This window comes from Oncorhynchus gorbuscha, linkage group LG01 (genome assembly GCF_021184085.1).
Source record: "Oncorhynchus gorbuscha isolate QuinsamMale2020 ecotype Even-year linkage group LG01, OgorEven_v1.0, whole genome shotgun sequence".
Classification (NCBI taxonomy): Eukaryota; Metazoa; Chordata; class Actinopteri; order Salmoniformes; family Salmonidae; genus Oncorhynchus; species Oncorhynchus gorbuscha.
Window position 1 is genome coordinate 23,653,204 of NC_060173.1, and position 14,001 is coordinate 23,667,204.

Genomic DNA, 14,001 nt, shown 5'->3' on the forward strand with positions numbered 1-14,001 from the left:
AAACTCAAGATACATGGGACAGAATCTTACAGCTGTAATCGCAGCAAAATATTTCAAAGTATTTTTAAGGGGGCAAATCAATTTTACGCCCAATTTTTCAGTTTTTGATTTGTTAAAAAAGTTTGAAATATCCAATAAATGTCGTTCCACTTCATGATTGTGACCCACTTGTTGTTGATTCTTCACAAAAAAATACAGTTTTATATCTTTGTTTGAAGCGTGAAATGTGGCAAAAGGTCGCAAAGTTAAAGGGGGCCGAATACTTTCGCAAGGCACTGTAAATGCTTGTTACACATAACCAGCAGTAGGCTTTCAAGCCAAGATGGTTGTTGCTGTTGGCTTTTCCCTTGTTTGATTACTTAAATCTTAAGCCTTCCTCTGCTTTTCAATACAATGCCTCAAACATGAAGGGAAAGAACATGGAACGTCCAGTTTCCGGAATGCATATGTTGTTTTGATGATAAGCTATTCAGTTAGTGCTACTAGTGCGCCATGAGAAAGACTGGACTGGTTCCTTTAATTAGTGTCTGTTTTTCTAGCCAATGATAACTGTCAAATTATGTTGACTGACTAACCAGGCTTTATTCATTAGTAACAGCAGGTGTCAAAGTACCAGAGTGCTCGCAAACCCTTCCACACTGTGGCTCCTCCGTTTCTTCAAGTTTCATATTATGCCCAGATCCCCTGCTGGAGTCTGTGGCCCTGCACACATCGGATTTATTCAGTGGCAAGCTCCAAGTCCTGGATTATGCATTATTTCTGTGTGTGGGTGTGTTCATCTGTAGTCCAGGGGGGGCTGCAGAGGCAAATGTGCCAGCTGATGTAAATCTGACACATTTAGAGAAATGTTGATCCTTGCATTGTCCCTGTCAAACAACCCCTAATAAAGTCAAGTCCGTAAGTATTTAGTGTATGGAGCTCTGTGCCTCAAAGTCGGTCTCTCTGGGTGTGTCCATCCTTCACAGGTAACATCCTGGGGGTGATCCGGGACCACCAAAGGCTGGTGTACACCTTCAGACTGATGCGACGGGCTGGATTCATCAACGAGTTTGTGTCCATCTCCACCAACCTAACCGACCGCTGTGTCTACGTCTCCTCAGATGGAGGACGCCTCTGCAGGTAGGGGCATCAGGGACGACATGACACCCCGCCACTGTCTGTGCATGGAGCAGAGTTATAACACAGCCTGGGTTCAGCACCAAAACGTTTTCAACACATTTCTGAAGGTTTAAGTGAGTTTAACTCATTTTTAAACTGATGTTCTTGCTCCTGCCAGACCGTATATCATTGTGAAGAAAGGACAGCCAATGGTTAAGAACAAACACATCGAGGAGTTGACCCAGGGATACAGGTGGGCTCCGTTTTATCTCATACAGCTAACGTTATTCAATACAAAGAAACTAGCATCTGCCACCAATGAATTTAGCTTGTATATGATTGGATTTTAAGCTCAGCCCAGTGTACTTGCTAGAGGTTCAAAATGTTTACATTAGTGGTGGACGTTGTGAGCTTTTTGAAATGCTTGTGTTGATGATCTTTCTGTTTTGTTTCTGTCAGAACCTTTGAGGATTTCCTCCATGAGAGCTTGGTGGAGTACCTGGACGTGAACGAGGAGAATGACTGTCAGATCGCCCTCTATGAGCACATGATTAATAAGTAACTTCTGGCCATGGCTCTATACTGTCTGACACGTTAGGCCCCTCTGATCTAGTTGTTTTCATATGTACTCAATATAGTCTCTGCTGCTAGATGTAATTCTCAGTCCCAATGTTCTTGTTTTGTACATAGGGATACTACACACTTGGAGATTGAGCCCTTCACACTACTAGGGGTCTGTGCTGGTCTGATCCCCTACCCTCATCACAATCAGTCCCCCAGGAACACATACCAGTGTGCTATGGGCAAGCAGGCCATGGGTGAGACACTTCTCCAGTTCTTCAGACTTGCTGGTTCCTCTGCTTCGTCTGTAGAAGGTGGCTGTTTTTAAGCTGCACCTTTGATCAGGCATCAGGACTCCTCAGACATCCTCCACGGGAGCAGTGTGTACCGATGTGAACACATTTCTTGTCAGAATGCACTTTGTGTGTGTGATGGAGTGTTTTTGTATCTGCACATGGACATCCAAACATGAGGTGCCTACGTAGGCCCTCCTTTGTGTTCTGTGTGTGCAGAGGCCTTTCCCTGCTAGTCACCCAGTGTCATTAGCAATTCATTGTGTCTGCTGTTAAGTGTGCTCAGGAGGTCAGTGTGCTCAGCTGTGAGGGAGAGACCACAGAGGAGCCCAGGAGCTCCCTGAACCAAAACTTCTCCAAATCACTCCAATAGCATTCACACGAGCCCAGTCACCCCCATCCTCCTCCCTCCATTCACCCCCCTCCTTCTCCCTCCCCATCTTTACACAAAAACACTGCGACTAGGACTATATTTGGCCTAAAATCCTCTGCTGTGTCTGTTTTGTGTAGCCAGGCCTATACATGTGCTAATATGTGTGTGTGACCAGGGGCCTATTATCACAGGGCTCTGTTGCCTAATTGTGAAGTAATAGCATTTGACAAATGTCAAGGCCTCCAGGGAGGCCAGCCATTATTCCATGACCTGCCCATCTCCTCTCCACTGTGTTTGTGCCAGGGAGCTGGCCCTGGCTCAACCCCAGGCCTCTGGAGAAGCAGGATTAAAAACCACTCCCCCAGGGAGGCCAGCCATTATTCCATGGCCTGCCCATCTCCTCTCCACTGTGTTTGTACCAGGGAGCTGGCCCTGGCTCAACCCCGGTCCTCTGGAGAAACAAGATTAAAAACCACTCCTCCAGGGAGGCCAGCCATTATTCCATGGCCTGCCCATCTCCTCCACTGTGTTTGTACCATGGAGCTGGCCCTGGCTCAACCCCGGTCCTCTGGAGAAACAAGTCCTCTGGAGAAACAAGATTGGAAAACCCCGGTCCTCTGGAGAAACACTCCTCCAGGGAGGCCAGCCATTATTCCATGGCCTGCCCATCTCCTCTCCACTGTGTTTGTACCAGGGAGCTGGCCCTGGCTCAACCCCGGGCCTCTGGAGATGCAGGATTAAAAACCACTCCTCAAGGGAGGCCAGCCATTATTCCATGGCCTGCCCATCTCCTCTCCACTGTGCTTGTACCAGGGAGCTGGCCCTGGTTCAACCCCGGGCCTCTGGAGAAGCAGGATTAAAAACCACTCCTCCAGGTAGGCCAGCCATTATTCCATGGCCTGCCCATCTCCTCTCCACTGTGTTTGTACCAGGGAGCTGGCCCTGGTTCAACCCCGGGCCTCTGGAGAAGCAGGATTAAAACCACTCGTCCACTTTTAGGATACTCTCTGATGTGATACACTGTTTGGTTAAGACGCACACGCAATGGAATAAATCTGGGATTTAAATATGTTTCCTTAAATTGAAAATTTGTAATTACTTTTGTTTATTCTTTGTTCTTAAGATATACTGAATGAGTTTTGAATGATTTCTCAGACAATTGAGTAAACAAATATTTTACGTTTTGAAGAATACGTTTAAAAAAGTCCATTGTAATTTTATTTCCATGGTTTCTCCTGTCAGGTACGATTGGCTATAACCAGAGGAACCGTATAGACACTCTGATGTACCTGCTGGGCTACCCTCAGAAGCCCATGGTCAAGACTAGAACCATAGAGCTGATAGACTTTGAGAAACTGCCTGCGGGCCAGAACGCCACAGTGGCTGTGATGAGCTACAGCGGCTACGACATAGAGGATGCTCTGATCCTCAACAAGGCCTCTCTAGACAGAGGTGAGTTACTGATCTATGTCTATAGGCTAAGAAGGAAAATTTGACGAAAAAATAGCAATGTACTCTCAATACAATGTAATGTGTTTAAATTACAAGTGTCAATAACTTCTTGGCTGCTGCTCTCCTGGTTGCTGGCCTCCTGGCTGCTGCCCTCTTCTGAACATAGTCATTGATGTATTTTAGATGTAGTGCTCTTGTTACTGTCCTGAAATACAAAAAGTACTGGTATAAATAATTATTTGCGATACTGAACTCTCTGTCCCTCATCTTCCATTTATTCTGCCTCAGGATTTGGAAGATGCCTGGTCTACAAGAACGCTAAGTGCACGTTGAGGCGCTACACCAACCAGACCTTTGACAAGGTGATGGGTCCCATGCTGGATGCGGCCACACGCAAGCCCATCTGGAGGCACAGTATCCTGGATGCTGACGGCATCTGCTGCCCTGGTGAGTAGCACCCTTCAGCAGGACTCCTGGAGAAGGACTCAACCCGCTCTGTTACTCTAGAATCTCACTGTCACCCATTTGATTATTGCAACCATTTGGTTACATCTTTATCTCCACATGGAAACGTGTTGAAGGATGTATTTATGTTTTATGTATAAAATATCCTAAAACATTTGATGTATTTGATTTGATATTCATGCATACAGAATTAGTAAATATGGAATTCATCAATATTGTGTGTCTCCCAGGTGAGAAGGTGGAGAATAAGCAGGTGCTGGTGAACAAATCCATGCCCACTGTCACCCAGACACCACTGGAGGGCAGTGCCCAGCCAGGACAGCCCCAGTACAGAGATGTGCCCGTTAGGTGGGTGTGCCTTCTCCTCTCATCACCCCCCCCCCAATACCACTGGTTAACAATACCACAAACTCCCTGAACTATTAATATAACGTTCGTTCCTCATCTACCTAGGGCTATGACTATACCACTATCACAATATTGCAAAATGGCAAAAAAAATTAACATCAAACAGACTTCACTTCTTGGTCCTGTTTTAAAAACGTGCTGTTTCCAACATTTTAGGGCTGTCTTCCTAAAAAAGTTAAATCTCTTGATGTTTTTGTTTCCTTTGCACGATACGAATTAGTATCCCGATACTGTTTTTGTCCCGGCCCTGCTACCATCTCTTCTGACCTTTGAGCAAAATACTTAGTTTCCCCCATATGATGGTAAACAACCCAGTCCTTTCAGGTCCGCTCTTCACATATTCAGCCATGTCAGATCAGGTCAGCTGTTACCTCTGTTCTCTTGTCTACAGTTACAAGGGCTCCACAGACTCCTACATCGAGAAGGTGATGATCTCCTCCAACGCAGACGATGCTTTCCTCATCAAGATCCTGCTGAGACAGACCAGGAGACCAGAGATAGGAGACAAGTTCAGCAGTCGGCATGGACAGAAAGGTACAACTGACCCTCCCTGATCTACCCTCCGAGCCATTTACATGTTAGTCATTTAGCAGACGCTCTTATCCAGAGCTACTTAGTTGGTGCATTCATCTTAACGTCGCTAGGTGGGACAAGCCATATTCGTAACTCATGGGGGGGGCAAGGCCTGAGACATCTGCATGAACTCTGACACTAGAGGGCATGCATATTACACATTGTTTACAAACTGAAATAGGACATTCCTTTGCAACAATCTGTGTGTCTGTGTGAGTCAGCGCCCCCTTCTCCTCATCTTTTAGAGGGGTTCTTCTTTTCATTTAATTGGCTCTTTGTCCTGCGCCAGACTATGCAAATGTATTAGACCTTAGCAGTACACTGCCGCTCCTGGGAAAAATGTTTACAACCACCATTTTGCTGCTGCACCTCCCTCTAGATGAGGCCTGTATGATGCTTTTAATCAGAAAGCCAACTGGCGCCGTGCATAATTTACTCACTTCATTAAAGGGATCGCTGCTGGGGCAGACCGGTCAGTATAGTCCCGTGACTATGTCCACTGTCTCTTACAGGAGGAGTGAAGGGTCTCCAAGGGCTTAGGCCTAGCATTTGGGAAAGGCTGGAGTGAAGAAATGGTAATATTGTACTGTGGCAGTGGTGGGATGTTTTGGGTTGTTTGGTGTTACTGCACCGAACAGTTATTTGGGGCTGAAGAGATGTTTTTGCAGCCATCTTTAGGAGGGTTATGTTCTGGCTGACTATACTGTTGGGATGGAATTAGCTTTGTAGTGGCAAATGTCTCAAAGTAGTAATTTACATGGGCCAGCCCCCTAGAGGTTTGCCAATGAGCTTCAGCCTCTTACAATTTGAGTGACAGCTAGCAAGATGCACACACAGCAGAGTGAGGGAGAGCACAACGACGTGGTGCATATACAGTTGAAGTTGGAAGTTTACATACTTAGGTTGGAGTCATTAACTCGTTTTTCAACCACTCCTCAAAATTCTTGTTAAAAAACTATAGTTTTGGCAAGTCGGATAGAACATCTGCTTTTGTGCATGACACAAGTCATTTTTCCAACAATTGTTTACAGACAGATTATTTCACTGTATCACAATTCCACTGGGTCAGAAGTTTACATACACTTAGTTGACTGTGCCTTTAAACAGCTTGGAAAATTCCAGAAAATGTCATGTCTTTAGAAGCTTCGATAGGCTAATTGACATCATTTGAGTCAATTGGAGGTGTACCTGTGGATGTATTGCAATGCCTACCTTCAAATTCAATGCCTCTTTGCTTGACATCATGGGAAAATCGAAAGAAATCACTCAAGTCAGGTTCATCCTTGGGAGCAATTTCCAGACGCCTGAAGGTAACACGTTCATCTGTACAAACAATAGTACACAAGTATAAACACCATTGGACCACACAGCCATAATACCGCTCAGGAAGGAGACTCATTGTCTCCTAGAGATGAATGTACTTTGGTGCAAAAAGTGCAAATCAATCCCAGAACAACAGCAAAGGACCTTGTGAAGATGCTGGAGGAAACGGGTCCTATATCGCCCTAACCTGAAATGCCACTCAGCAAGCAAGAAGCCACTGCTCATGACTCGTCTCATATTCTCTGGTCAGCAGAATAAGTTAGTTATTTACCACACAAAGATGTTGGCTGTGCAGGCCAGGGGTGGTGGGTGGGGGTTGTTGAGTGCTGTGTGCGCATTGTCCTTGCTGCCAGTGTGGACCTGTATAGGGTGTGTGATTGAGGCCTCTAGACCATCACTGTTGTCTTGCATTGTCTGATTTTATATGCCTCTTTTATCATTCACTTTCACACACAACCAACAACACCAAGGATGTCTGCTATGAGAACTAGTCTCTCCCTCTCTCATTTATCTCTCTTGCCTGCTCCTCTCTCTCCTTGGTCCTCTTGCCTGTTGCTCTGCCCTTTTCCAGTCTTCATTTTTCTTTACAACTGTTCTCCCCCCTCTCTACCCAGGGTTTTTCTTTATTTTTACTATTTTCTACATTGTAGTTTTGTCTTCACTGTTATTATGGCTGTGGAGGGGATTTTAAACTCAATTGGACAGCACAAATCAAAATAGGAAAATGAGTCTCTAGTTGCTAAAAAGATAAATAGGATTTGGGACTGCTTGATGTATGGTGTGACATCCACACCCGCCACACTAAATACTCCAGGTTAGACTACTTTTTCATGTACAATGCAGATAGACACAGGCTAAAGTCACTATGCCAGATCCTACAATCCTTATCAGATCATAATGGAGTTTACCTTACTCTACACCTTGATGGCAAACCAAGAAATACTATATGGCGACTTACTACAAGCATGCTGAATGATCCAGATTTCAAGGACTCAATAAAGACAGAATTGAACATCTATCTGGAGAATAATGATAACGGGGAAGTATCTCCTGCTATATTGTAGGATGCAGCTAAGGCGGTTATTAGAGCAAAGATCATAGCCACATCATCTCTCAAGAAAAAGATTAAAGCACAGAAACTACTGAAATTACAGGAAACATTAGAACGGTCTCATAGTCCATACAAAGACCCTCTTATTACGAGCGATTCAAAAGGTAAAAGAGGAAATTGACCAGATTTATAGAGAAGTAGAGAAAAAGCTCATGTTCCTGAAACAACGATATTATGAAGCAGGCTCAAAGGCTACCAAATTACTAGCATGGAGACTCAGGAAACAAGCAGCACAGAAAACCGTTTTCAAAATAAAAGACCCCAAATCAAAGAAGAACACATGTAAATTAGATGAAATACAGAATGCATTTGAATCATGTTACACATCTGTACAAGCAACCAGAGAAGGCAGATTCACAGACAATAGAGCATTCTTTGAACTCATTTGATCTCCCCTCAATTGGGACAGAGCAAAATGATACTTGCTTTAGAAATATCCACCGGAAAAATTAATAAAGCAATATCTCAACTAAAAGTAAACAAGTCTCCAGGCACTGATGGCTTCCCTTCAGAATGGTTAAAGACCTTCAGAGAACAACTAACACCTCTACTTAAAGCCTGCTTTAATTGGACTCTACGGCAGGGGGGGTCTTCCACCATCGTGGAGAGAGGCCATGTCTGTAATCCCAAAAGTGGGTAAAGATCAGATGGAATGCAGTTCATATATCAAATGTATTTATATAGCCCTTCTTTCATCAGCTGATATCTCAAAGTGCTATACAGAAACCCAGCCCAAAACCCCAAACAGCAAGCAATGCAGGTGTAGAAGCACGGTGGCTAGGAAAAACTCCATAGAAAGGCCAAAACCTAGGAAGAAACCTAGAGGAACCAGGCTATGTGGGGTGGCCAGTCCTCTTCTGGCTGTGCCGGTTGGAGATTATAACAGAACATGGCCAAGATGTTCATAAATGACCAGCATGGTCAAATAATATTAATCACAGTGGTTGTCGAGGGTGCAGAAAGTCAGCACCTCAGGAGTAAATGTCAGTTGGCTTTTCATAGCTGATCATTCAGAGTATCTCTACCGCTCCTGCTGTTGAAAACAGCAGGTCTCCGACAGGTAGCACGTCCGGTGAACAGGTCAGGTTTCCATAGCTGCAGGCAGAACAGTTGAAACTGGAGCAGCAGCACGGCCAGGTGGACTGGGGAGAGCAAGGAGTCATCATGCCAGGTAGTCCTGAGGCATGGTCCTAGGGCTCAGGTCCTAGAGAGAATTAGAGAGAGCATACTTAAATTCACACAGGACACCGGATAAGACAGGAGTACTCCAGATATAACAAACTGACCCTAGCCCCCCGACATAAACTACTGCAGCATAAATACTGGAGGCTGAGACAGGAGGGGTCATGAGACACTGTGGCCCCATCCGATGATACCCCCGGACAGGGCCAAACAGGCAGGATATAACCCCACCCACTTTGCCAAAGCACAGCCCCCACACCACTGATAGATATAGACCTATCGCAATTCTTAACATGGCTTATGAACTATATGCATCAATAATAGCCAAAATAATGGAGAATTGATCCCAGAATTGATTGACGGAGATCAAACTGGTTTCATCAAAATAGGCAGACACAGGACAACATAAGGAGAACACTACATGTCATGGACCACATTACTCAGAATAAGACACGTGCAATATTAATCAGAATAGATGCAGAAACAGCATTTGATTCAGTGGGAAGGGATTACCTATTCCAAGTATTGGAATTATTTGGTTTCATAAAGAAGTGATTAGTGCATCAAATCACTGTATTCATGTCTGACTGCTAGAATAAAGATAAATGGACATTAGTCACGAATAAAAAATAAAAAAAGAGCGACAGGCAAGACAAGGCTGTAATCTTTCACCCACACTCTTCTCCTTGTCCCTGGAACCATTAGCACAGGCAATAAGACAGGACCCAACCTTAGAGGGAATAACAATAAGAGGCAGTGAACATAAGATATGCATGTATGCTGATGACGTTCTGTTATTCCTTAAAGACCCAGGCTCAAGTGTACCTAGATTGATGGATATTTTACAAACATTTAGAACGTATTCAGTGTATGTGCTTAACGTACAGTCGTGGCCAAAAGTTTAGAGAGTGACACAAATATACATTTTATAAGTCTGCTGCCTCTGTGTGTATGATGGCAATTTGCATATACTCCAGAATGTTATGAAGAGTGATCAGATGAATTGCAATTAATTGCAAAGTCCGCCTTTGCCATGCAAATGAACTGAATCCCCAAAAAACATTTCCACTGCATTTCAGCCCTGCCACAAAAGGACCAGCTGACATGTCAGTGATTATTTTGGTAACACAGGTGTGAGTGTTGACAAGGCTGGAGATCACTCTGTCATGCTGGTAGAGTTCGAATAACAGACTGGAAGCTTCAAAAGTAGGATGGTGCTTGGAATCATTGTTATTCCTCTGTCAACCATGGTTACCTGCAAGGAAACATGTGCCGTCATCATTGCTTTGCACAAAAAGGGCTTCACAGGCAAGGATATTGCTGCCAGTAAGATTGCACCTAAATCAACCATTTATCGGATCATCAAGAACTTCAAGGTTCAATTGTTGTGAAGAAGGCTTCAGGGCCCCCAAGAAAGTCCAGCAAGCGCCAGGACCTTCTCCTAAAGTTGATTCAGCTGCGGGATACAGTACAGAGCTTGCTCAGGAATGGCAGCAGGCAGTTGTGAGTGCATCTGCATGCACAGTGAGGCAAAGACTTTTGGAGAATGACCTGGTTTCAAGAAGGGCATCAAAGAAGCCACTTCTCTCCAGGAAAAACATCAGGGAAAGACTGATATTCTGCAAAAGGTACAGGGATTGGACTGCTGAGAACTAGGGTAAAGTAATTTTCTCTGAATCCCCTTTCCGATTGTTTGGGCCAAGGGAGTGGGCTCACTCACAATTTTGCCCAAGAACACAGCCATGAATAAAGAATGGTACCAACACATCCTCCGAGAGCAACTTCTCCCAACCACCCAGGAACAGTTTGGTGACAAACAGCGCCTTTTCCAGCATGATGGAGCTCCTTGCCATAAGGCAAAAGTGATAACTAATTGGCTCGGGGAACGAAACATTGATATTTTGGGTCCATGGCCAGGACACTCCCAAGACCTTAATCCCATTGAACATGTGGTCAATCCTCAAGAGGCGGGTGGACAAACAAAAACCCACAAATTCTGACAAACTCCAAGCATTGATTATGCAAGAATGGGCTGCATTGCAAATATTGACTCTTTGCATCAACTTCGTGTAATTGTCAATAAAAGCCTTTGACACTTGTTATTATACTTCAGTATTCCATAGTAACATCTGACAAAAATATCTAGACATACTGAAGCTGCAAACTTTTTGGAAATTAATATCTGTGTCATTCTCAAACCTTTTGGCCACAACTGTACACAAAACCCAAGCCCTTGTATATAATTATACCCCACAGGAAGAGCTGAAGAGTAGGTGTAACTTCCACTGGACCTCTTCATCCATTAAATATATTGGAGTATATCTACCAAGAGATACAGCCAAACTTTATTACATGAATTATCACATCAACAAGAAAATGTATGAGAACCTGGACAGGTGGAATTCACTTCTCTTGGATCTTAGTAGTAGAATTGAAACCATCAAAATGAACATCCTGCCGAGGTTACTGCATTTGTTCCAATCACTGCCCATAGAAATCCCACCTAAACAGTTTAGTGAATGGGATAAATGGATATCAAGGTTTATCTGGAACAGTAAGAGACCAACAATTAGATATACAACATTACAATTACCAAACAACTGTGGGGTGTGGCCTTACCAAACCTAAAATATTATTTTGGGTCAGCCCAATGAGACCTCTGGTGTGATGGTGCAATTCAGAATACGAATCTTCATCCCTGCAACTCAGGACAGCAGATTTCAACAATGGACGCAGAAAGGCATCACATCATCATTCAGTACAATTATAAGGAATGGGATCCAAGGTAACTTCCAGGACCTAAGTAAAGAACATGGCTTAGATAAGCAAGATTTTTACAGATGCCTACAAGTTCGACACTATTTCTTAAGGGAGATAAAAGTGATTGACCCTCAAGCACCTCAAATTAATCCAAGTATTCACTAACACATACAACTTGGAGTAACAAACTATTTCAAATCTCTACTCTGGTATTCCATACTATGTTAAAAAGAAATGGGAGGAGGACCTTAACATTGATGAATCATGGTTGAACATATGTGACTCAACAAAGCTCCACCAAATCAAGATCATGGAGAATTCTGCTGGAAGAATGTTATAAATTAGTTCTAACATTGGAAAAATAATAGGATTTGACATAGAACAAACATTAGTTTATTTGTACTTTTTTTGTGTAAAAAAAATCATGTAACCAAAAATGTGTTAAACAAATCAAAATATATTTTATATTTGAGATTCTTCAAATTTGCCACCCTTTGCCTTGATGACAGCTTCGCACACTTTTGGCATTCTCTCAACCAGCTTCATGAGGTAGTCAACTGGAATGCATTTCAATTGACACGTGTGCCTTTTTAAAAGTTAATTTGGAATTTCTTCATTAATGCATTTGAGTAAGTTTTGTTGTGACAAGGTAGAGGTGGTATACAGAAGATACCCCTTTTTTATTTATTTTTAAAATATTATGGCAAGAACATCTCAAATAATCAAAGAGAAATGACTGTCCATTACTGTAACCTCTCTGGGATATGTGGGACGCTAGCGTCCTACCTGGCCTAAAGCCAGGGAAAATGTGTGCCAAATTCAAATAAATTACTGTAAAAATCTAACTTTCATTAATTAAATCACACATGCAACAAAACGCAGAAATAAAAATATAATTCATGCCTTACATTTGACAAGCATCTTTTGTTGGAACTCCAATATGTCCCATAAACATCACAAATGGTCCTTTTGTTAGATTAATTCCGTCAATATATATCCAAAATGTCCATTTATTTGCGCGTTTGATCCAGAAAAACACCGGTTCCAACTTGAGCAACGTGACTACAAAATATCTCAAAGTTACCTGTAAACTTTGCCAAAACATTTCAAACTACTTTTGTAATACAACTTTAGGTATATTTTAATATAAATAATCAATAAAATTGAAGACTGGATGATCTGTGTTCAATACAGGAGTAAAACTAACTGTAGCATGCTTTTTGGTCACGCGCCTTTATCTAACAGTACACTTCAAGTGACCCTCGTTCAAGATGACCGTACTTCTTCATTACACAAAGGAATAACCTCAACCAATTTCTAAAGACTGTTGACATCCAGTGGAAGCGATAGGAACTGCAAGAAGGTCCCTTAGAAATCTGGATTCCCAATGAAACCTCATTGAAAAGAGTGACTTAAAAAAAATCTGAATGTCCTCAGGGTTTCGGCTGCTAAATAAGTTCTGTTAAACTCACAGACATGATTCAAACAGTTTTAGAAACTTCAGTGTTTTCTATCCCAATCTACTAATAATACGCATATCTTATCTTCTGGGGATGATTAGCAGGCAGTTGAATTTGGGCATGCATTTCATCCGGACGTGAAAATACTGCTGCCGGTCACCAAGAAGTTAAGACATGAAGGTCAGTCAACTTTTAAAGTTCTTGATATTTTCCTTTTTATCTGAAGTGCAGTCGCTAAAACCAAGCGCTATGATGAAACTGGCTCTCATAAGGACCGCCACAGGAAAGGAAGACCCAGAGTTATTTTTGCTGCAGAGGATAAGTTCATTAGTTGCAGCCCAAATAAATGCTTCAGAGTTCAAGTAACAGACACATCTCATCATAAACTGTTCAGAGGAGATTGCGTGAAGGAGACCTTCGTGGTTGAATTGCTGCAAAGAAACCACTACTAAAGGACACCAATAAGAAAAAGAGACTTGCTTGGGCCAAGACACACGAGCAATGGACATTAGACTGGTGAAATATGTCCTTTGGCCTGATGGTCCCAACCGCTGTTTCTTTGTGAGACGTAGACGAGGTGAATGGATGATCTCGGCATGTGTGGTTCCCACTGTGAAGCATGGAGGAGGTGGTGTGGGGGTGTTTTGCCAGTGACACTGTCAGTGAATTATTTAGAATTCAAGGTACACTTTACCAGCATGGTTACCACAGCATTCTGCAGCATTACCCCATCCCATCGGGTTTGCACTTAGGACTATAATTTGTTTTTCAACAGAACAATGACCCAAAACACACCTCCCAGGCTGTGTAAGGGCTATTTGACCAAGAAGGAGAGTGATGGAGTGCTGCATCAGATGACCTGACCTCCACAATCCCCCGACCTCAACCCAATTGAGATGTTTGGGATGAGATGGACCGTAGAGTGACGGAAAAGCAGCCAAC

At 43.1% G+C, this 14,001-nt stretch overlaps 1 protein-coding gene across 1 annotated transcript in view; it reads left to right on the top strand.

Moving 5' to 3' along the window:
* The window catches only part of LOC124034988 (DNA-directed RNA polymerase III subunit RPC2-like), a 56,559-nt gene that overhangs the window by 26,736 nt on the left and 15,822 nt on the right, over nucleotides 1–14,001 (top strand). Inside the window, 8 exon segments of the mRNA XM_046348378.1 lie at nucleotides 966–1,119; nucleotides 1,277–1,351; nucleotides 1,558–1,656; nucleotides 1,789–1,916; nucleotides 3,568–3,777; nucleotides 4,066–4,224; nucleotides 4,473–4,590; nucleotides 5,042–5,184. Of these exon segments, the coding sequence (XP_046204334.1) occupies nucleotides 966–1,119; nucleotides 1,277–1,351; nucleotides 1,558–1,656; nucleotides 1,789–1,916; nucleotides 3,568–3,777; nucleotides 4,066–4,224; nucleotides 4,473–4,590; nucleotides 5,042–5,184 (1,086 nt within the window).